The sequence below is a fragment of the Rhinolophus sinicus genome, linkage group LG14 (genome assembly GCF_036562045.2).
Source record: "Rhinolophus sinicus isolate RSC01 linkage group LG14, ASM3656204v1, whole genome shotgun sequence".
Taxonomy (NCBI): domain Eukaryota; kingdom Metazoa; phylum Chordata; class Mammalia; order Chiroptera; family Rhinolophidae; genus Rhinolophus; species Rhinolophus sinicus.
In genome coordinates this window covers 41,156,059-41,177,695 of record NC_133763.1, presented here as the reverse complement: position 1 = coordinate 41,177,695, position 21,637 = coordinate 41,156,059, and the positions used below count along the sequence as shown (strand labels likewise).

Sequence of the window (21,637 nt, the reverse complement as noted above, 5' to 3'; positions counted from 1 at the left end):
CCTCCCAGCCCCTTTCCTTCTCTTCTTTCATGAATTATTTAAAATTAGTACTGAAGAAATACAAAACGCGTTTTCCCTTTGGTCTTAATTCCATATACATAGGGGAAAGGGCAGAGAGGATCCCATGGGAGGTGTATTTGAACTGAATCACTGAAGTTCAACACCAGAAGGTGGCACACTTTCCACTAAAATGCAATCTTTTGCTTGAGCATTGCCTGATACAAGATGAAAAAAAAAATCTTAGTCATACTAGTTTTCTATAGAGCTTTGAAGCTTTTTGCAACACAGGGAAATCACTGCTTAGATGGTTTAAAGATCTAGTGGTAAAGTCAGTTTCTTCAGAGAAATGGCTGAGGAGACATCTCGACAGCTGTTATAACTGCATAGCATTGGGGTCTGAACTAATTCATACAGGAAGGTCTCTTCAATTTCCTCATGAGTCCATCTGGAATAAAGAGCACTGACTTGGAACATTTAAATTTATTTTCTGTTTCGTAAATGTTTGTTACATTTTATGTCACGTGGGATAGACTAACTCCACCAAAGGCTACCATGCACATGTAAAGATTTTCTTATATGTGCTGCTACCGGGTATATGATATACACAAAGGAAGAGGTAAAATAAGGTAGAAGAGGGGAGGGTGGGAGAGAAAAACACTAGGCGTTGTCCTGACAAGAAGGCTGGGCCTGGGAACCCCATACCTGAAATGAGGGCCGGGAGGTGTGAGGGGGCAGGTCAGAGGGGCCTGCCACATTCTGTGGTCTGTCACAGTTATCCTGGGTGATCCCCTAGATCCTATATACTGGATAGGAACTTTGAGGGTATCCCCTAGAGAGCTCAAACCCTACCCCACTTCTGCCAGCAAGTAGGATAATTTCTCCTTAACTCAAATAACCTTTTATCATCTGCACTGTCAAGGGAAGCCAGGACAATCTGCAGAGAAAGATCTGGGTTCAGACTCATACTGAACCATAGTTTTTTTAATTAACTTTGAATTGCCATTGTAATTTGAATGTCAGCAGAGGGAATGTGTTGGCACTGTTTTTCCTTTGGGAGGACATTCTTGTCAAAGGGAAGAAGTTTACAGAGTAGTATCATTGGACATCATTTAAGTGGTGACCTTAACCTCTAACAGAGGCACATTCATTGACCATCTGTGTGTCTAATACTAGAATTAAGATGTGTGTAGACATCTCCACAAAGGCAAATTTTAGCTTGATAAAACACTTAAGTGCCTACTACTTAAGATGTTAAGTGGCATATTCTTAACATCTTACAATCCATTCCTCCCCCACCCCCCGAAAAAAAGTATCTCCATCCTAGATTAGAAAACAGGGTCATAGGGGAGTTTGAATTCAGACTCAGGTCTGTCTTATTCCAAGGTCCGCGCCCATGCCACTGCAGGGGCTGCCTCAGGGTTCAAAGAAATGTCTTTTACTGGAGGCATTCAAGACTGTGCTACCATGTTTACCCCAAAATAAGACCTAGCCAGATTATCAGCTCTTAATGGAGCAAAAATTAATATAAGACCCGGTCTTACACTAATTTTTGCTCCAAAAGACGCATTAGAGCTGATTGTTCAGCTAGGTCTTATTTGCGGGGAAACACAGTACAACCTGTTAATAAAGGGAAACCCTTAGGGAAATACTGGTCTTTTTACTTTTCTTATGTTGGCCAGTAACAATCTTAAGTGAAAATTTAAAGTATGAACAACATTCTAAACTTTAAGATATGATTTTTATTGAACATGTATAAGATACACCCTTACATTATTACAAATACTTTACAATAAAAATCAGTTTTGTAAAAAAAAACACACCACATTTTCCCGGATTTATAGTTGTGCAGTTAAAACAAATATAAATATGAAGATCATTCTCCAAGTATTAGAACAGAATACTAATGGAGTCACTTCAATAAAATCTTTTTCATAAACATTTACATGATTACCCACAAATATATGAATTTCCACAGGATCAAATAAATGCATAAGAGAAAGGTGACTGCAAAGATAAGGATGTATTTCCAAAAAAACCGAACTGAATATACCCTAAATGTCTTCCTCTCCGTGAGACTTGGTCAATGAGAATTTTCTTATATACATAACAAACATTTGTAAATGCAGAGTATATTTATTGTTCATGTAAATTAAAAATGTTGCCAGCTTTGTCATATAGGATACCACCTACACCTACCATATAGAGACCACCTACACGACCATTTAAAATATGCTGTGTATGTATTTTTTTTATGAAAAGTCACAAAAAGGAATAATAAGGCCTTTATTTCCAGAGCAGTCTTAAAACAGGGTTCATATAGGCATATATCATTCTTTATATTTTTAGACTTCATATTCTTTAACATCTCAACTATTAAAATTATGCATAGTACCTAAGCTGAGATATAAATAGTGGCGTAACACAAGTTCAACTACAGTACCTGATTGTATTCACATGATGTACTATCTAGGAAAACTGACCAAGTGTAATTTCTGAACTGCCTCAGTTAAAGGCCTGTTAAAATAAAAGACAACCCCATCACATGAGCCCAGTCTTTTCAGAGCGTTATTACATGTACTGACTTAACACTTCAGTAAAGTATTTAAAAATATGGTCACCTTCAGCTTGCAAAGTGGTCTAGTTAGCATGGAAATCTCAAAGTCTAAAATTACTTCGGGGTGTTTTAATTTATTAAAACTCATTGCTATTTGAATATATTTTGCCCGGAGGCTAGATTTTTTTTTCCTTCTAGCAACAAATGGGCTAAGTGGCTCACAGTTCTTAAGCACCCCCCCAAAAAAAAAAAAAAAAAACCCACAAAAAGCATATACAGAAGAATCTTGTTGGCTATCATTACATACTTGGATAGTATTTTGCTGGAATGGGATGGTGGACTTTAAGATTCTTGGTCAAGACTTTGTCAGATTATAAATACTAATCCACATTAGTTGTCTGTGTATAGAAGCCTTCAACACCACCACAAACGGGAATCAAGAATCAAAGTGGAAACTGATGGCCCAGGGCCTCCTTTGCCCTTAGTTACCCATCACATCCTCTCTGGTCTCAGTCACCAGCACAAGTCACAGGAAGTGGGCTCCTGACTTGCCTCTGTATTTCTCCCCAAAAAGACTTTCTTATTTTACCACAGGCATGTAGCTTTCAAATACCATTGACCTTTTCTCTAGCATAGGATTAGAAAATGTTACACATCTGCAAATTCTCCAAGACCGGGCAATTTGAAATTTGATTTTAATATTTAAAAGTCAATGTATTAAGATCTACTTTTTCAAATTACATTTTCTAAACTCAAAACAAAACCAAAAGTGGACTTGATATTTAGTAAGATTTGTTTTCAATTGCTACATGGCTAAGATATTAACAGTGCATGCTCTCAGAAAAGAAAAACTTGGAAGTAAGGCAGACACTTAGGCAACCTTTAACAGATATTTTCAAGGACTGTAATGAGATATGATTGCAAAGTATGCTGATGGAACATAAAATAAAATAAAATGAATCTAGACCACTGACTACAGAGGACACTGCCATCTCACTTCTTCCTAATTAATGTCTGTTATCTTTACTCATATAGAAATCAAGATGTATCTGGTGGTTGCTAAAATTATAAAGGCATGATTTTTATGCTTTTGAAAATCCACATTTTGTTTTTAAAAAATAATTTTATATCGCTTTTAAATACACTGGTATGAAGGTATTGCCCAAGGGCAATTAACAGGGCTAGAGTTAACAGGGCTAGTGCCCTAATTACAGCACCTTTTAGTATCTGAAGAACGTCCTCACTGAACCTTGCTTACAATATAATTTTTATTATCATTTCAAAACTGCAAAATCATTTGCAGAAGCGCCAATAAAAAATAGATCCTAGAAATAATATTTTGAAAATAGAAAAATATGTTTTTAAAACCTGTGACAATAAATCTCTCTCTAAACAATATCTTCATATCTCTATTAAAAACTTTCTTTGATTTTTTTTCTATAATATATAATGAACAGATCAGTTCACTTGTTTATTCACAGACAGCAAGTCTTTATCACTTAAGATAACATTTTCCTTGGTTAGACTAAAATGTTCAGGTCAATTTTTTTTTCTTAAAAACAAAATCTTAAAAAATAAGAAAGTTTAATGATTCAGAAAACCCTATCTCTTGATATTCAAAATATTCTAAACTGGGGTGTCATCTCTTTATAAATCTCAGAATCTATCTGTAAAAGTAGTGTTGGATTCATTTGGAATACTCAATCCTTGAAATATTTAAAAAAAAAAAAAGAAAAGAAAGAAAAGAAAAAAGCCCTAACATGAATTATTCAAATTTTCCCAAACCTTAATTTGGATATTAATGGTTTCTTAAAAATAATATATTTTTCCCCTTACTTTTGCCAACATGAAAATACCCAGACTAAAGTAATTCTAACATGTTATGTTACTTGGACACGGTAAGAGTAAAGACTGGGAATTTCTAGTTCTACGGAATCTACATTTTTCTTCAGTGACTAATTCCAAGAAAACGGAGATCTTTCCAACACAGGAACTGTCACATACGACCAGAAAAACTCTTAAGGTTTATCTGCTGTGCTATTAAACTAGATCTGGACCAGATATTCTTATTTTAAAAGCTCTGTATGATGTATATTATGTTCTACTGTTGCCTTAAAACAACTAATTTCTGATCTAGTAAGAAGAAAACAATAGAAGACCAAGGTCCATGTTAATAATGTTAGCTGTCCCGTCGTTTATCCACTACCTCCTGGGAATACTTTTCAATTTCAGATAAGTCTGAACTTACAGAGAAAAAGCTGCTGTGTTTCTCATCATATCACTATTTCCCTCCTGTTGTTCTAAATTTTGACTCCTGAAACCAGCAGATACTATTCACTTAGTTAAAACAGCTTTTCTGTTAGGGTGCCTCATGGAAGCCTAACAGTGAATATCAACTTCTCTTGAATTTCTTCTCTAGGGCTAGTGGGCGTTCTACAGCTTACCTATTATTAACAAGTGACAATACATACTGCATTATAATGGTATTATAGTCATTCATGGATCTCAGACTTAAAAACACTTATTCGAGTTATGACTGATATGTTTAGAATTATTAAGCATTTTACATGTTTAAATTGTAGTATAACTTTTTCCCAAAGTATGAACACCCACATTTTTATATCAAGGATGAAAAAGAATTAATAAACTTAGTACAATACTGTAGGTAGTATAATATGGAAGATTTCCTTCCCAGGAATTATAACTATCTTGACAGAATTTATAGTGTTTAAATGATCTTCACTTATTGTCTCTTGAACATAAAATTACTTACAGCCCAAATCTGTTGAGCACCTCTATTGCAGGTTTTACATTTTAGTACTAGAACTCAGCTCAGATGTATAGGTCTGCTTTCCCCACCAGGATGTTTTCAAAGAAAAAGTCGTCTTTTCATTATCATGTGCAGTGTACAGAAGCCGTGTACCTCAAAACACACATGGCATGCTGCCTTGGTGCTGCCATTCTGATGGCCCCTCTTGGTGCGTGGGAAAGGGTAGCGGTGGGCACTTTCAGAGAAGACACCAGTGTTGGCTTTCCTCGTGACAGACAAACATGCTTCCTTTTTTAAAGAGGTTCATTTTCTCCTAAGTGCTTGAATAAAGTGCCTTCATAGCTCAATTGCCCACATTTCAAACCACAGGGAAGCTTCAGTTCACCAGCTTGACTTCTAGCGTTTGATCACAACTTGTTCATAAGCTCCAGACACCACCCTAAAACAGTGGGAAAAAAATAACTTCAAAATTTAAGCCATTGTGTTTGAAACTGTTATAGTTAACCTTGGCTCCAAAGAGAAAGTGCATTCGGCATTTTCTGCTAGATTTGATTTCCACAGGGTTTAAAGATATCACAGATAGAAAATATTTGAAATATTAAATGTTTATAATACATTGGATTAGTCTAGTTCCTGATCCTCCCATACTTATTTTCCCACAATAATCTAATAATGTTTCCAAATTCTTACCCAACAACACACTGTGGCAAACATGTTTAATATATAAATCTTAAAACCAGTCTTATCCAAGAATATAAATTGACTTTGACAGTTCAGGTCTTGCACAGAATTAATGGATGACACTTTTCAGCTGCTTTAGTAGAGTGGTGTCTTAATGTACTTTCCTAGGAAGTGCAAGAATTCTTTGAGTCAAATATGCAAATATCTTTATACAGGGTCAGTACTGCAAATTTTATATATGTAGATTTAAAGGGAAAATGATCTTGAAGAGGGGTTTATTTCTTCACTAGCTTGGTTTGGAGACTGCTGGTTGTACCCCCAAATCTACTCTCCCCTTCTTCATAGTTTTAGCTAGGTACAGGCTCCTTGGCTAGAGACCACATTTCCTAAACTCCTTTGTAAACTGGTGTGGTCATGTGACTGTTTCCCCCCAGGGAACGTGAATGGAGAAATATCAATTTCTGCCTCACCTGCTCAAAGGGAAATTGCTTGCCTTGGAATGGTAGCAATCCAATTATGACAACACAGGTAAGGAGGATGGTGAAGGACAAAATGGAGGGTAGTGAATCACCTCCGGGGTAAGCTGTCCCATCAGCCTGGCCACTGTATTTTGGGGTCTCTTTGTTACGGCAGCTTAGCCTTTGCTCTAATATGCTAGGTACTAACTAACCTCTATTAATGAAATACGGAGAGCACTAAAAGACTTAAAATTCGCAAGCTTTGTGAATAAAGTATTTAGAGAGATTTAAATTAAGCAATGGCTTCATCAATACTTATTTGGTTATTATAGACACACCTAGAACCTCGGCCTTATGTTATAATGGAATGAACACACATGTTCCCTCTAGCACTTCTTGGTCTGGGAGGATAAACGTTTTCTACAAGCTTATAAAAGCACACAGTGTAATAGCAGCTGGTTTTCTTTTGGATAAAGATCACTCTACCCCTCTTGAGTGATTAGGAGAGTTGAAGTGCTGTTGCAGGGAGGGCGCGTGATAGCTTAAGGTTATCGCCAGGGACCCATCTCATCTGTCGAGATGTCAGGGGCTACTACCTGACATTTCCCTCTGAGTATGCCAGAGGTCAGGAAGCTCAGAACCATGACCGATGTCTGCTCTTAATGGAATTTTAAGAGGAAAGTCTGAAAAATGGAAGTAAGCTCGCGGTTACCCGCCCACCATAGACTGAGCTGGACTTCTCAGTTGATTGCTCAGAAACGCCTGTTTTTACATTGAGTCTAGAAGAAATACGAATATCCTCAACAGAACACCAGTAAACACCTATTCATAGCTACAGATAAGAAGAACTTGAAAGAACCGTGGTGAGCACCACTGCACACTGGCTTTCAGATGCCCTAAAATAGTCCTGCTTCTGGCAGTGATGGAGTAACAGGAACCAGACTTCTCCTTCTGCTTTAAGCAACTGGAAAACTGGATGGAATATATGAAATGAGTTTTCACACACTGGACAACAGGCAGCACGGGACTGGTCCTGAGAGAAGGGAAACAAACGAAGAAAGCCAGACAACTGTCCCAACGTGCGGCCTGAAGCTGTTTCCTTCTGGGAGGGAGAACCCAAAACAGCGAGGTGGTCCCTCTGGGTGGGAGTCACAGGTCATAGCTCAGAGATCCTGGGGGCTAGAATTTGTTGGTCAGGATATCAGGAGTGGGGGGAAATAATGGCAGGAGAATTTCCAAATTTGATGAAAACTTCTAAAAAACAGTAATAAAGAGAAAAGCTTAAAAGCAGCCAGAGATGAAAGATAAATCATAGAGGAGTATACATGGGAGTGAAAGCAGACTTCTGGTCAGAAATTAAATGTCCCAAAGGCAAGTGAGGAGGTACATGCAGGGCTCCGTAAGCAACCCTGAGCTGGCCAGGCGGTGCCCACCAGACTTAAAACCAGCTCCCCACAATGTTCTTCCCCAAGTCTCTATCCCTGTGGCTCTGTTTTCTTCCTTCTCCTGGATTGCTTTTCTCAACTATGGTTTTTGTGCCTCTTCTGTGTCCTAGGTAAATGATTCTGGTTTCATCCTGTGCTACCAGTTTATCTCACAGAATAGATCTAATGCTAACACATTAGCTTCTCTGATGAGTATCTACTATTTATGGAGAGCCTATGTATACAAGTATTGTGCTGGGCAGTTCAAATAGATCAATCTCCAGAATAATTCTGCAAGGTGGACCATTAATTAGTGTATATAAAGTATTTGAGTGTTTACTTCAGGACGGATTTTGTTCTAAGCATTTACATGTCTTACCTCACTTAATTTAAACTGTTTAATTTGCCTCTTATAAACGGAGTTCTATTATCATCGCTATTTTATAGGTGAGGAACCTGAGGCAGAGGGAAGTGAAGTAACTTACCAAAGACACACAGCTAACAAGTGGTCGAGCTGGGGACTGAACCCAGGCAGCCCACTCCGGAACCTGCAATGTCAATAAAAGGGATGCAGTGGTCTTTTTTGGTAGCAAGAGATGGAGTTTGCCAAGGTCATGGCTAAGGTGGGTAATTATGGCTGAGCCAGGAATCAAACCCATGTCTGACTCCATGGCCCATTATCTTTTCGCTATGACACCCTGTCCTCTGAAATTCCTGCACCTTTCTGTGGCATGTAGTATTAATCACCTACTTCAACCCCTAATAATCAGTTTAGGCTTTCATGTATTGGGTGATTATTCTAAAATTCATTTGGGGAGGGTGTGGGAGCCACAATTCCTTTTTTATTTTTAATTTAATTTTATTATTAGTTTTGGGAGCCAGTATTCTTAACTTCAAAAATGCTTTTATGTCTTAGGTTGTAGATCTTCTGTCAACTAGAAATTATCTTTCTTTCCTCTGAATAACAACACAAATAGCTGGCATATATTGAGTTTTCTATGTGCCAGGCACTGTGTTAAATAGTTTACGTAAATTATCTAACTTAATCCTCACAAAAACCCTATGAGTTAGGTAACTTACTTATCACTCCCATTTCCCAGGTGAGGAAAATGAGGTGTACAGAGGTTAATACCGTCAGTATAGTCCATAGAGGAAGAGCTGCGACTTGACCCCGAGCAGTCTAAGGACCGCCATGTTTTGAGCATGTACTATTTTGGTTCCTTTTGGGTGGAGCTGTATCTTGTAATATTCTTGTACCTACATTAACAGTAGCTAGGGTTTACTGAATGTATCATGTCATTTACGCTTTGAGACAATCCCATGAGGTAGGCATATGATCGCACTTTTCAGCAGAGGTAAGTTCAGTTGAAGTTCAATGACCTGCACCAAACACGGTCTGGCTAGGATGCGACCCCAAGTCTCCTTAACTCAAAAACACATGTTCTCTGCACCACACATACCACGGTTCTCATAACCATTACTCTTCTACCTGTTCCCTGCTCCAATCCACCTTCAAAATTATGGCCAGTTACTTTTCTAAAACGCCAATCTGATGGGTCACATCCCTGCCACAGAATGACCAACGGCTCCTCAACGTACACAGGCTAAGGGTAAACATGTCATTATAGCGACAGCGGCCCTTTACCACCTGGCTTCAAGACATCTGCCAACTTCACGTCCCTCAACTCCGTTTCACAAGCTTCTCTCCTTAGAAGAACCTGTTCACTGGCAGTTCTCTAAGTCGGTTCTGTTATTCATGAGCCAGCAGGTACAGCGGTTACATACAACGAATGGGCTTTGGACTCAAAGAAATATGAGTCTGAATCTTGGTTTCTACCACTTACGAGTTTTAAGGCCTTGTGTAAGTTACCTTAACCTCTCTGTATGTTTGTTCCTTCTTTTTAAAAACTAATAATGGTATGTTACGAGTATTAAAAGAGATAATGTAAGAACTGAATGAAACATACACATGGGGCTTGGCACATAACTAATAAATGCTCAATAAGTGTTATATGTAATTATTATACATTTATTATATAATTATGTAATTATTATGTCTGTAAGTTCCTTCTATTTGTTCTCACTACCAGGAATATTCGTCTTCCACATACCCACCTGGTAACACTCCAATCTATATTTTATTCATCCAAAGACTCTGAAGTGTCAACTCTTCCAGGAAGTTTTCTGAGTGAGGGCCCATCTCTGTTCTATCAGAGTTTACTCTACTTTTTTATATTATAGTACTTATCATACTATTATACATTTTAGTTCATTTGTGTATCTCACCTGCTAGAAAGAAAGGGTCAGATAGTAAATATTTTAGGCTTGGTGGGCCATATGGTCTCTGCTGTACTACTCAACTCTGCTACAATAGCACAAAGCAGCCATGGACAATACATAAACAGGTGTTGTTGTATTTCAATAAAACTTTATTTACAAAACAGGCAGTGGGCCAAACGGGCCCTCGGACTGTAGGTTGCCAACCTCAGGTGCTAGACCATAAGTTGGCTGAGGGTAAAAGCTAGGTCTTTCATCTTTGCATCCTTGCCTACAAGTTGGCCCAATAGATAGTTAATGAATTGGTTAAGTCAATGAAAGGGTTCGAAAGGTCTAAATTGTGCTAATCCTTTATAAACCTCTTTTCAAATGACCTGTTCCTTTATAGCATCTTTCTATACCCCTCTCTTATCTACCCCCACTGATTGTATTATAGTTAGCTGTTGATGTGGGTATTTGCTGTGTCCTTTGTATCCTTTGGGCCCTGCAATGTGCCGGACACATAGGAGGTACTCAATAAAAGGAATACTGATAGAAGTGAATTAAAAATTCTTTTAGGTTTTGCTCATTAGAGAATAAAATAACTGTCTTGGTTAGAGCGCGAGCTCTGAACAACAGGGTTGCCAGTTTGATTCCCACGTGGGCCAGTGAGCTGCGCCCTCCACAACTAGATTGAAGACAACAAGCTGCCCGCTGAGCTGCCGGAGGGGCGGCTGGATGACTCAGTTGGTTAGAGCACGAGCTCTTAGCAACAAGGTTGCCGGTTCAATTCCCGCATGGGATGGTGGGCTGTGCCCCCTGCAACTAAAGATTGAAAACGGTGACTGGACTTGGAGCTGAGCTGTGCCCTCCACAACTAGAATGAAGGACAATGACCTGGAGCTGATAGGCCCTGGAGAATCACACTGTTCCCCAATATTCCCCAATTTTAAAAAAATTAAAAAAAAAAAAAAAAAAAGATAACTGTCTTGGACCAAAGGGGACTCCCTCCCCCTGCAACTCGGACTTACTCTGTAGTCGTGCTGGAACTCTACATAAACATTACATGGAAATGCTGAGTATCAGGGGTGCACAGAAGGACAGGGATCTGGCTGTGGGGAAGCAAGGGAGTGATCAGCATTCCTACGGTGTCCTCAGCATCTGTGCTTATTATCCTTTGTCGCAGTGCCAGGAATGAGAATATTAAGTTTGGCAGGTGCATTTTCTTCACCTGAATCTGAATAACTACCAAAATGACGTTTGGTTTTCTGAAATTTTCTTAATATGTATGTTAGACTCCAGTGGGTGGAGAAAAGGAAAGTACAAGAAAGGTTAATATCAGCGGATGGTGCTCAGTGGCTCATAACAACTCATAACACACAAGACCACTGACTGAAAATGTAATTTGGCTTTGCTCTTTCCAATATATTAGACTAAGAACTCGTTTCTAAATGTCCTTTTTGTATTGCATTCCACCCAGTCCTCTACTGGTCCTCTACTAATACGTTCTAAAAATACATCTAAGGAAATCAACAAATAAACTTAAATAATTCCAAATGTACTCGGAATAAGGAAAACTACGAGCTACATGAAGAGCTGTAATTCTCATGGAACTGCTAAGATTTGTGTATTGTAGCCTCAGCCGAGTACAAACTTTATAACTTTCTTCTTCTATTCATGAACATTTAAAAAAAAAAGTCAGTCTGTTCTTGATTTTAATAAGATACTGTTTGGAATACATACCTATTTGGAAGATGATGGCTGCCAAAGCTTGTGCTTCCCCCAGGACCCACAAATAACCGCAGTCCTTCTTCTGCACATTTAAAATACCGTGGGTACAATTATTAGATTACTGCCAAATAATATTCATATTGTAATAAATTCATATTTTACATTTTAAAGAAATAAAAAGCTTTAAAAAACTATATACATGTTTTAAAACAGGCAATTTAAAAGATATTCTAATAGTTATTTTTCATTGGCTCTCCTAAAGCTATTTTTCTTTTCTTTTTTTTTAATGAAAAGATATTTTTCTTAAAACTGAGTCAAGACAGCTCTTCTACAAATTTCCACAAGTGAAATTTAATTATTTCTCTTTACAACCAGTTATATAATGGAGCGAAAGCTATTGTTAACTGCTCTCTATTCACACTAGCATGAGTAATTATACCTTTCAAATTGGTGGTAAATTTTAAGTTTCAGTGAAAATGCTAAGGAGGGAATGAAAAAGATTCTGTTATTCAGTATCATTTCAAGATCACCACCCAACTTTCCAAATTATGATAGTGACTTGAAGTACTAATGTCCAGCTTTGACAAAGCAAATGTAGCTATCTACACCAGGTACACAAACATGGTAGACACTGACGCATAACTAAAAATTACAATAAAAGCTCTCTTTAAAATTGATCTTTTAAAAGTTCATCCTATTCCGAATTTAGTATCTGTTCTTCGAAATAAGCTACAAAGTTATCTTCAGATTTTTATGGGCATGACATTTATTTTACAAATGTACTACAGTCAGGTCACGAGGTCCTGCTGACCCCTGGGTTATACAAACCTGGGTGACTTGCATCTATATATATTCAATTATCACCTGCATACCTTCTGCACTGGAATCGAGGCTGAAGTCTTGACTTTGTAATATTTTCTCCACAATGTCATCTGCATCCACTCTGGTGTCATCAACTCGTTTCAGCTGAGATTCTACAGAATCTTGTTTCACTGGGCACCTTTGAAAATAATTAAAAATGTCCCCTCTTTTTTATTATGTTATGATAACAAAGGTGTTTTTTCTTTTTCCTCATTTAAACTGAGACCAAAACTGATACCTGTTGAGTGTTTCGGAAGCTGTATCTTCTTTATCAGCTGTATCAAGGTTTGGTTCAGCTGCTTTTTGCTCGACTTCATCACATGGCTCCAGAATACTTTCAGTTCCTGTCGATGTGCTTCCCACTGAGGTGTTTCTCCTGTGGCAGAACTCAGAGAAACTAGATGACCGGGAGTGGCACGTGCTATACCCTGTCAGAGAAAACCATTTTGGATAGAGCACTAATGTCAAACACACTGCAATCAGACGTTCTCCTCCCACATCACAGCAATTTCAATAATGAAATTAAAGCGATAAATGTCGAAGGAATTCAGCTTCATTTTTGGCCTCTACCTGTTATTTTTTTTTTAAATTGAAGTTTATTAGGCTGACACTGGTGAGTAAAGTTACATAGATTTCAGGTGAACAACTCTGTATTACATCATCTATATATCACATTGTGTGTTCACCACCCAGAGTCAGTTTTCCGTCCATCACCGTATATTTGATCCCATTTATCCTCACCTACCACTTCCCTTCCCCCTTCCCCTCTGGTAACCACTAAACTATTGTCTATGTCTATGAGTTTTTGTTTCTTTGTCTTGTTCCTTTGTTGCTTTCAGTTTTATATCTCACATATTAGTGAAATCATATAGTTCTCGACTTTTTCTGTCTGACTTATTTCGCTTAGCATAATAATCTCAAGACCCATCCATGTTGTTGCAAATGGCACTATTTCATCTTTTCTTATGGCAGAATAGTATTCCATTGTATATATATATATATATATATATATATATATATATATATATATATATATCTCACACATCTTCTTTATCCAATCATCTTTCGAAGGATAGTACCTGACACTTTTGACTGCTGGCTTGCATAGCTTGATGTTCTAGAATGTCCACAGGCACCAAGTTCATCTGGAACAGAGGCACTCTTTGCTGAGAGATCTGCAATATGTCATAACATAATGTTACTATTATGGCCAACAAGTCAATCAATGGTCAACTCGTATTCTAATTTGCAGATTTCCTAAACTTCCAAGTTCATTATTAAGGAAAATAAGTTACAAAGTGAAAGAGATCCCTTTAAGTCAGTACAATGTAAAAAAGTGTACTGCAAGAAAATAAAAAAAACTTAAATACCTTAGTTTACTGAAGAACTACAGTATTTTTTTTTTGAAAAGAATTGTTTTTACTGGAACTCATCTGAACATCAGCTATACCTGGTGTTTGTTAGTAAGAACCATTTGTACATCTGGTATTGATGGTGCCAAAACCAAAAAAGTGACTGGACATGATGGGAAGAGACACTGGGAACAAAAACCTGATTTTCGAGAGGACAATAAAAGCCAGTCAGATTCAGTGAGGATGTAAAACCTGGTACAACAAATCCTTTTACAAAATGTAAATTCATTATGAAAACCTGGAAGGATAATCTGAGAAAGGGAAAGAAAGATAAAAGGAGGCCAACAGGAAGGAGGCAGGAGGAGGGGGAAAGGGAAAGAGAGAAAACAAAGAGATGAGGGGAAGAAGAAAATAGAGGGGCGGCCGGTTAGCTCAGTTGGTTAGAGCGCGGTGCTCCTAACACCAGGGTTGCCGGTTCAATCCCCACATGGGATCCTGTGAGCTGCGCCATCCACAACTAGATTGAAACAACTACTTGACTTGCAGCTGATGGGTCCTGGAAAAACACACTTAAAAAATAAATAAAAGTGTAGGGGAAAAAAAGTTTCCTCTTTAAAAAGAAAACAGAGCCGAGCACAATAGAGGTGCAGAAGCTGACTTGCCCAATGGCATTAAAGCTGGTTATGGAACCTCATCAGAAAACAAAGCATGTTGAAACACATGCTCCACTGCCCATCTGTTCGATTTCTAAGAGGTAAATAAAGACGATCCCTGGGAGGGAGAGGTTGCTTGAAAACCCAACAACAAAAATTAAAACAAAAACCCACCAAATCACACCCTACAGTCTCATTTCCAATGTTCATTGTTAAAAAAAGGGAATAAATCCATCTGACAGCAGGAGAGGAGGAGTGGGCCAGGTAGAACAGCTAATGGATTTCAGGTAGTCTGAGTCCTTTGGGTGGGGAGGAGGAAGACAGACGTGATGGTCCGTCTCCAGGTTGAGAGAGGGGAAAGAGAAGGGAGAGAGGAGCAGGAGAGGAGTAATTAAAACACTGACGTCGAACATAGTTGACTATGTGAAGAAGAGCCCCACGCAGGCTCCCTGAGGGCCCACACTGCCCCCTGTGTGGCCATGGTGACACCAGCTCCTGGCCCGGTCCCCATTCCTTCACAGGTCGGAGCGGGGCCTGCAGGTGTTGCTGCTGCTGTGCGGCTGGGGCTGACCTTCGGCGAATGTGTTGGAGCAATTTGTTGGAGGGGAGGGGAGGTGGACAGGCCATATGCCAGGGGAAAGAACGCCGCATTTCAAATAAAAAAGAAAACAGCAGTCTGAACACACTTGTTTGTTTTGGTTCAGTACAAGCAGAATAAAAAGTCGTTGCTTTGATGGTCAAGAAAACACCCAACTCTGAAGAGGGCCTGGCGTGGTGGCCCTCTCGCAGGAGGCAGAGAGCACAGTGTTAGGGAGTGTGGGCCTTCTTCCTTTTTTTTTTTAGAATAACCTTTTCCTTCTTCTTTTTTTTAAGCAATGCCCCCACTTCCAAGTTGGGCCAGTAAAGATTACACAAAAACTGGCACACTCATCAGCTGGAATTCAGATGCACTGAATGAGGATTTAAAAGCTTTCAGAGGGAAAAGTAGAACAGAAAGAAAAAAGAGTCTCCTAGCATTTTCCCCAAAGGTTTCAGCCTCGTGCCACACACACTCTCCAAAAGACTGCCACAGATCCAACGCACATTAGGTTCTTGGCTTTGTTCTGGAGAGAATCCACTACTTCACTCCCGTTCTGAATTGTTTCCAGAGCAGCTTCGTAAGTTTTATCTACTGGGGGTTCATAAAAAGTAACCAGGACTCCCTCCCCCTAGCCCAAGACCCCATGAACTTCTTATCAAGAATCATCTGTGATAATTTCTTTTCCACCTCGGCCTTGGAAAGTTTGCTGAGGCTCGAAATGTGTTCGATCTGTACTTGGGAAAAAGGCTCAGTGACTCGGATCGGATTCTGTTCCAGGAAGTTACTACACAACTTGGCCAAGTGTGTTCTGATGGTGGGTCATCCCATAGGTCGGTCCGGTCATCTGTCAGGGCCTTTTCAAAATCTGCCAGTGTCTGTTCTTGCTAGCCTGGGCCACGAATCTTACTGCTTCTCTCTGCCTCCCACATACTGAAGTGCGAGCCTCCTGTTCACCAAAGCTTGGGCGTCTTCTGGGGTGCCAGGCATGATTTTGCACCGTAACATGTACTTCAGAGACATGTACTTCAGAGATGGCTTTGGGGCTATCGATGGAGTCACAACCCTCAAATACCTCATGGAAATGTGAGGATGCAGTTTTCCAAGCCTCTCTGCTGCATGGGTAATACCTGGGTGCATACCCAAGGTGGCCTGCAATTTGGGGGGGCAGATGGTATTTGCTGTGGTTCGCTCAGAGATAACGCAGCGTGGACTTTCTGCAAGTTGCTCAGGGCATGGTATGTTTTACTTTCTAAAAGCTGTATTTCCACCAAAAGGCCTTTGTCATCTTTTTCAACTCCTGCAGCAGCCGAGAACCCAAATGCAGTGCTTCCTGGTACCTTTTGGTACCAAAGTACAAAGACACCAGTCTTATTTCCAAAGCTTGGTGTAAGAAAGTTCTTTTCTCTGCTTTGTCCCATTGAATGCACTCTAAACACAACCCGACCTGCTGCCCTGTAGCTGCTTCCATATTAAGAAACAGATGGAGAAGAGAGCGGGTAAGACGAGCTGCTTTAGCCTTGCTGACGGAAGGCTCACACGTACTTCAGGAGTCCTCCAAGCTGTACAACTTGTTGTCTTCACCAGGAGAGACCCTAGTTCCAGGATGCTCTGTGCTTGGACCTGCACGGCTTCCTCACCTCCCTCCGGAATGTCACGCTTCACCACGGATGCAGGATGTCGAAGGAGGCCTCCCGGTGGTGCTCAGTACAGATGGGGCTCCCTGGACTCCCCCACGGCCAGTGACGCCATCTTGCTGCTCTCACAGTGTCCCCTACTGTGGCCGCTGATGCCAGACCTGTAGTACTTTCTTTCAATAACATTTAACAGCCCTCTATCTGAAAACTATTTCAGTTTTTATTGTTTGGTATTGCTAATAAAAATGAGTCAGGTGTATTCTTATAAATTCTCACAAAATTGTCAGGTTTTTTTAGAAAATCTTGCTCTCAAAACATTGATGACAGCAGTAAACTAAAGAGCACTTTATTACTTTAACATTAGTGTTGCTAGTGCTAGGCTATAATTTGGCCAAATATCTGTGGTTTAAGTCAACATAGCATGGAATACAGCACTGAGAGCAAAGATTCTTAAGAAATTGATTATAGTATTTAGTTTCAAAGTAAATGTATTTAAAAGAAAGCAGTGTCAAAGTCATTTCTAACAGTTCCCTGATAACGTGCACATTCCAGATGACAGTTACGTATTTCCAGAACCAGGCTTCTTCCAAAGAACGCAGAACTGTGACCATTTTCATTAGGGTGAAATATCTGGAAACGAACTGTTTTTCATTTAGAAAGGAAACCACCTGAGTAACAGCAATTATGGCAGCAGTGTATAAATGATACTGAACGCAATTGGACCAACAAAGTCTGAACTCCAAGACTTGGTTCATATCAAGAATTATACAGGACTAACCCTGTACTCCCATGGTTGGCTCAGATCTTAATTCATCCATTTATCTAGTGGTTTACAAAATGTATTCATTCAGTAACTATTTATTAACCTCTTACCAAGTCAGGTGCCCAATACCGTACACAGGGGGTACAAAATAAGTAAGACAAAAAATATATGCTCAGAGTTTAGAGGTAGAAGCAGTTATAATACAATGTGGCAAATACTAAGATACGTACAAGCACCAAAAAGAGGCTGCTATGATAGAGCTCCAAAGACAAGTGCATGGAACACGACCTGATAATGGGGGAAAGACCCCACAGGAGAGGTTAACTCCGGGTCTTATCTAGGAATTCCTCAGCCAGATTAGCTGGGGAAGAGCACAGAGAACAACACGGCTTGTTTGCAGAAAAGGAAATCATCTGGTGAAACTGGCCAATAGGGTAGTGGTGTAGATTGAAGGGAAAGGAGAGGTGAGCAGGTGCCTGCTAATGAAGGACCTTCTGTGAGTTTAAAGAAGGAAAGAATTCAGTGGCTTTTAAGCAAGGGTGTGACATGATGAGATACACATTTTGGGAAGATCACGTTGGCAACAGGAGAAACGGGGTGAGGGTTTTCATAATAATTCAGCTCAGAGGAAGAGACGTTTAGCAGGCACAAATGACAGGACTCAGTCACTAAGTAGAAATGTGTGCCAGGAAAACTGAGACAGAAGCTACAAGAGGAAGAGTTAGGAAGACGTGCTGGCTATGTGCAACTGACACACCTGAGGACACCCATTCATTGAATATTCACTGAATTTCTACTGTGGCCTGGGCATTATGCTGGAGACACGGAGAGACAAATAAGACCTGATCGTGAAGAATGGGCTGAGGAGAAAGATAAATAGATGGATGTCAGTATAAGATGTGACATGAAGTGGACCTTTCCAAAAAGCATTTGGAAATATGTGCCTGGAGTTCAGGAAGGAGGTGGGGCGGCAACACAAATGTGTAAATGGAAAGTATTTAACTCATACTGACATGACCCCATGTACATTTATGTGACAGTTGACTCCAGGAAGACAGATGACATTGTCCAGGGAGAGTGAGCAGAGGGACAGGCCTGTGAAACATCCACGTTTAAGAGGAAGGTGAAAGAAGAGGAAGCTAGAAGCCAGACTGCATAGGTGTTTAGGAATAAATGGGCAGTATATTCTTTCTGGAAATTTGGCTATAAAAAGTGTGAGAAAGAGGGAGGGGAAAGAGAGCAATAACCCACAGAAGAGCAGTAGCCAGAGAAACATGTAGGGCTAATCAATGAGTTATTGTGTTTTTTTTTTTTTTTTTTCAATATGAGAAAAAATTCGGAATATTTACATACTAAAGAGAACAATCTAATGAAAGGTTAAAAGTGCAGGAAGGATTCACTGATCCTAACCCTGCAGTCTCCTGTTGTTACGTGTGGGGAGGAGAAGCATACAGTGTGGGGGGAGGGGGGGTGTCACTGCAACATTTAGCTTTTAATCGGTCAGAACAAACATAACACTTCGACAAAACGAAGCGTCGGCTTAACCAGAAACTGCATAATCAAAACTCTGCTGATACTCATTGGTCCACTTCAAGTCATACATCTATAGAATTTTAAATCTGGGAGGGAATAAAGGGAAACCTTTAGAACATCAAGTGGCACTGTTTCTCACAAATTAAAACAACAATAAACTACACATCCATACCTGCTATTCCAAGATGGATTTTGAGAGTCTCTCCACCTTTTCTATCTTCTTCCAGAGATTCAGATTCACCAGCAATTGGTATAGACATTGATGTAGAAGGAGGCCTGTAAATACACATTTCTAAGGATCAGAATTTGGTATACGGGGGAATCTGAAAGTTAGAAATATTGTCAGATTGGTTGTGTAGTCAGTACACAACCTTGGTAAGGTGCCTGTAATGCTACCTCTTTGAGGGGGAAAGTTAATAAAGATCAACGAATAATGTATGAGCATCCTCAAAACGTGAATGAAATTCACGGCGGGAGTTTTTTATACAACAAAAAATGTGAGACTAGAAAGGGAGTCTGGAAAAGAGAGAAAGACTCAGTGTGTTCCCAGAACTAACAGTGGAGGGTGCTTCAACTGTCAGCTCTACGCTCAGACCAGGCAGGGAGGCGTCTGAGAGGTGGAGGAGGCAGCTCCAAGCCCCTCTGCATCTGAAGTTGGAAGGGGTACCTCCTGCCTCAGTGCCTATGTTCTCTCGTTGGCGTCACTAACTTCTTAAATACTGTCCATGGTTTTCTTGTCTACTTTCTTCTCTATAAATGGTTCACTTGCCTCAGGGAGAGTCTATAAAGAACCTCAATTGTTTAGATTTGCGTTTTGGGCTGGATTCTCTAGAAGCAGGTGATGGAAGTAGGCTGCTATCTTCATGTGGAAGCTGTGAAAAAGGGTGGGGCAAGTTGGAGTTCTAATAGAAATTTTTTTATTTTTTTTTTTGAATAAAACATCCCTAACCTTTTGAGGTTGATCTTCCTGGGAAAAACCACATTTTCCTAGAGACTATTCCTCGGTGACCTGAGACAAAATAGGAAGATGATCAAAGGAATCGTGAAGCTGATTCAGGTCCTTGAGGATACAGACATTTAAGATTGCCATTAAACCTATTTAATTTCTTTATATCCCAGGATCTTCTAATTTCCAAAATTCCATGTCCTATCGAGAAATTTTCAAGTATTTGTCCTGCAAGTAAATCAAAGTCCCATATCCCCAACCAAACTTATCTTCTGTCTCCAATCTGCCTTCTTCTTGTATTCCTCATCTCTGTGAGTGCTGCCACAACCCACGAAGTCACCAAAACTAGAACCCTAGGTATTGCCTGTCTCCTTCCTACTCCCATTTCTCCACATCCAATTTCCAAATTCCGCAGATTCTCGCCTAATATTTTTCCTATTTACCATCTCTCCTCTGCCTCCACTAATTAGTTTGGCCTTTGTACCTTTTCCTGGATGACGACAAGAGTCTCTTAGCTACGTAGTCTGCCGACGTCCATTCTATGCTACTGTCGCTGTGGTCTTTCTGAAACGTGCATATGAACACGTTCCTCTCTGATTTTAATACTTCACTAGCTCCTTAGAGATAAAGCTCAAACTCCTTAGAATGGTACTATCAGGCCCTCTGTAGTCTGGCCTTGACCTACCTCTGCAATTATCAAAAGCTGTATTTTTAAATACAGTGAGTCCTCACTTAACATTGTTGATGGGTTCTGTGACTTTAAGACAAATGAGGTACAAACAAGACCAGTTTTACTTTAAGCTAATTGACATAAACAAGAGTTAAGTTCCTACCGTATCTCATCGATGCTATAATGAAACAATGTTATTGGAGGACCTGCTGTGATATAAAACAGCTTGGTGAAAAAGCCTGCACTCAATGTATAAGAAAGACTAACAGTAAATACACCTGCAAAGAATGGAGCCGATAGTCACCGGCATTAATCACTGATGGCGGCTCATGCTGGCCTGACCCAATTCTTATCATTTTAATGGCAGCTCCTCTGGTTTTCCTTTGACAGATGGCCTGATTACAGCGCCTCTGTCCCCCCACCTCTTAGACCCGTTTTCCGGCCCTTCAGACCTCCCAGCCCGAGGCCTCTTCCCTTTCTCCTTCTCTATCAGCCTCCCTCTGGCTCCGCTCTTTCCTGTCCGGCCTGACTCCACAGTCAGACACTCTTAGCGATTTCTTCAGTTTGGCAGCCCTTGTTCTGCAGTCTCAGAACACTTGAAGAACTCCAACCCTTGATCATTTCAGCCATCTGCAACACTAACTGCTCTAATATTGGGGCAACTAAGCATGATGGAGAAAATTCATCAACCATGGGGATTGATATTAAGGCAAACTTAGAATCTAAAAGGTGAGCTGTGCCTTGGCAGCTCTCCTAAGTCTCCCTAAACAA

At 39.9% G+C, this 21,637-nt stretch overlaps 1 protein-coding gene and 1 pseudogene across 2 annotated transcripts in view; both read right to left on the bottom strand.

Moving 5' to 3' along the window:
- Window positions 1-1,719: 1,719 nt before the first annotated feature.
- The window catches only part of EEIG2 (EEIG family member 2), a 68,365-nt gene continuing 48,447 nt past the window's right edge, over window positions 1,720-21,637 (bottom strand). Inside the window, exons 6-11 of one of the 2 annotated variants that reach the window (XM_019746515.2) lie at window positions 19,423-19,526; window positions 13,815-13,910; window positions 12,974-13,163; window positions 12,747-12,874; window positions 11,887-11,956; window positions 1,720-5,763 (exon numbers count right to left, since the gene is read on the bottom strand). In XM_019746515.2, the coding sequence (XP_019602074.1) occupies window positions 5,721-5,763; window positions 11,887-11,956; window positions 12,747-12,874; window positions 12,974-13,163; window positions 13,815-13,910; window positions 19,423-19,526 (631 nt within the window). In that variant the 3' untranslated portion in view covers window positions 1,720-5,720. Of the gene's footprint in view, window positions 5,764-5,786; window positions 8,436-11,886; window positions 11,957-12,746; window positions 12,875-12,973; window positions 13,164-13,814; window positions 13,911-19,422; window positions 19,527-21,637 lie in introns of those variants that run through there. The other variant, XM_074318373.1, reaches the window with a different exon arrangement.
- Window positions 13,917-19,409, bottom strand: LOC141568441 (26S proteasome non-ATPase regulatory subunit 11-like; annotated as a pseudogene).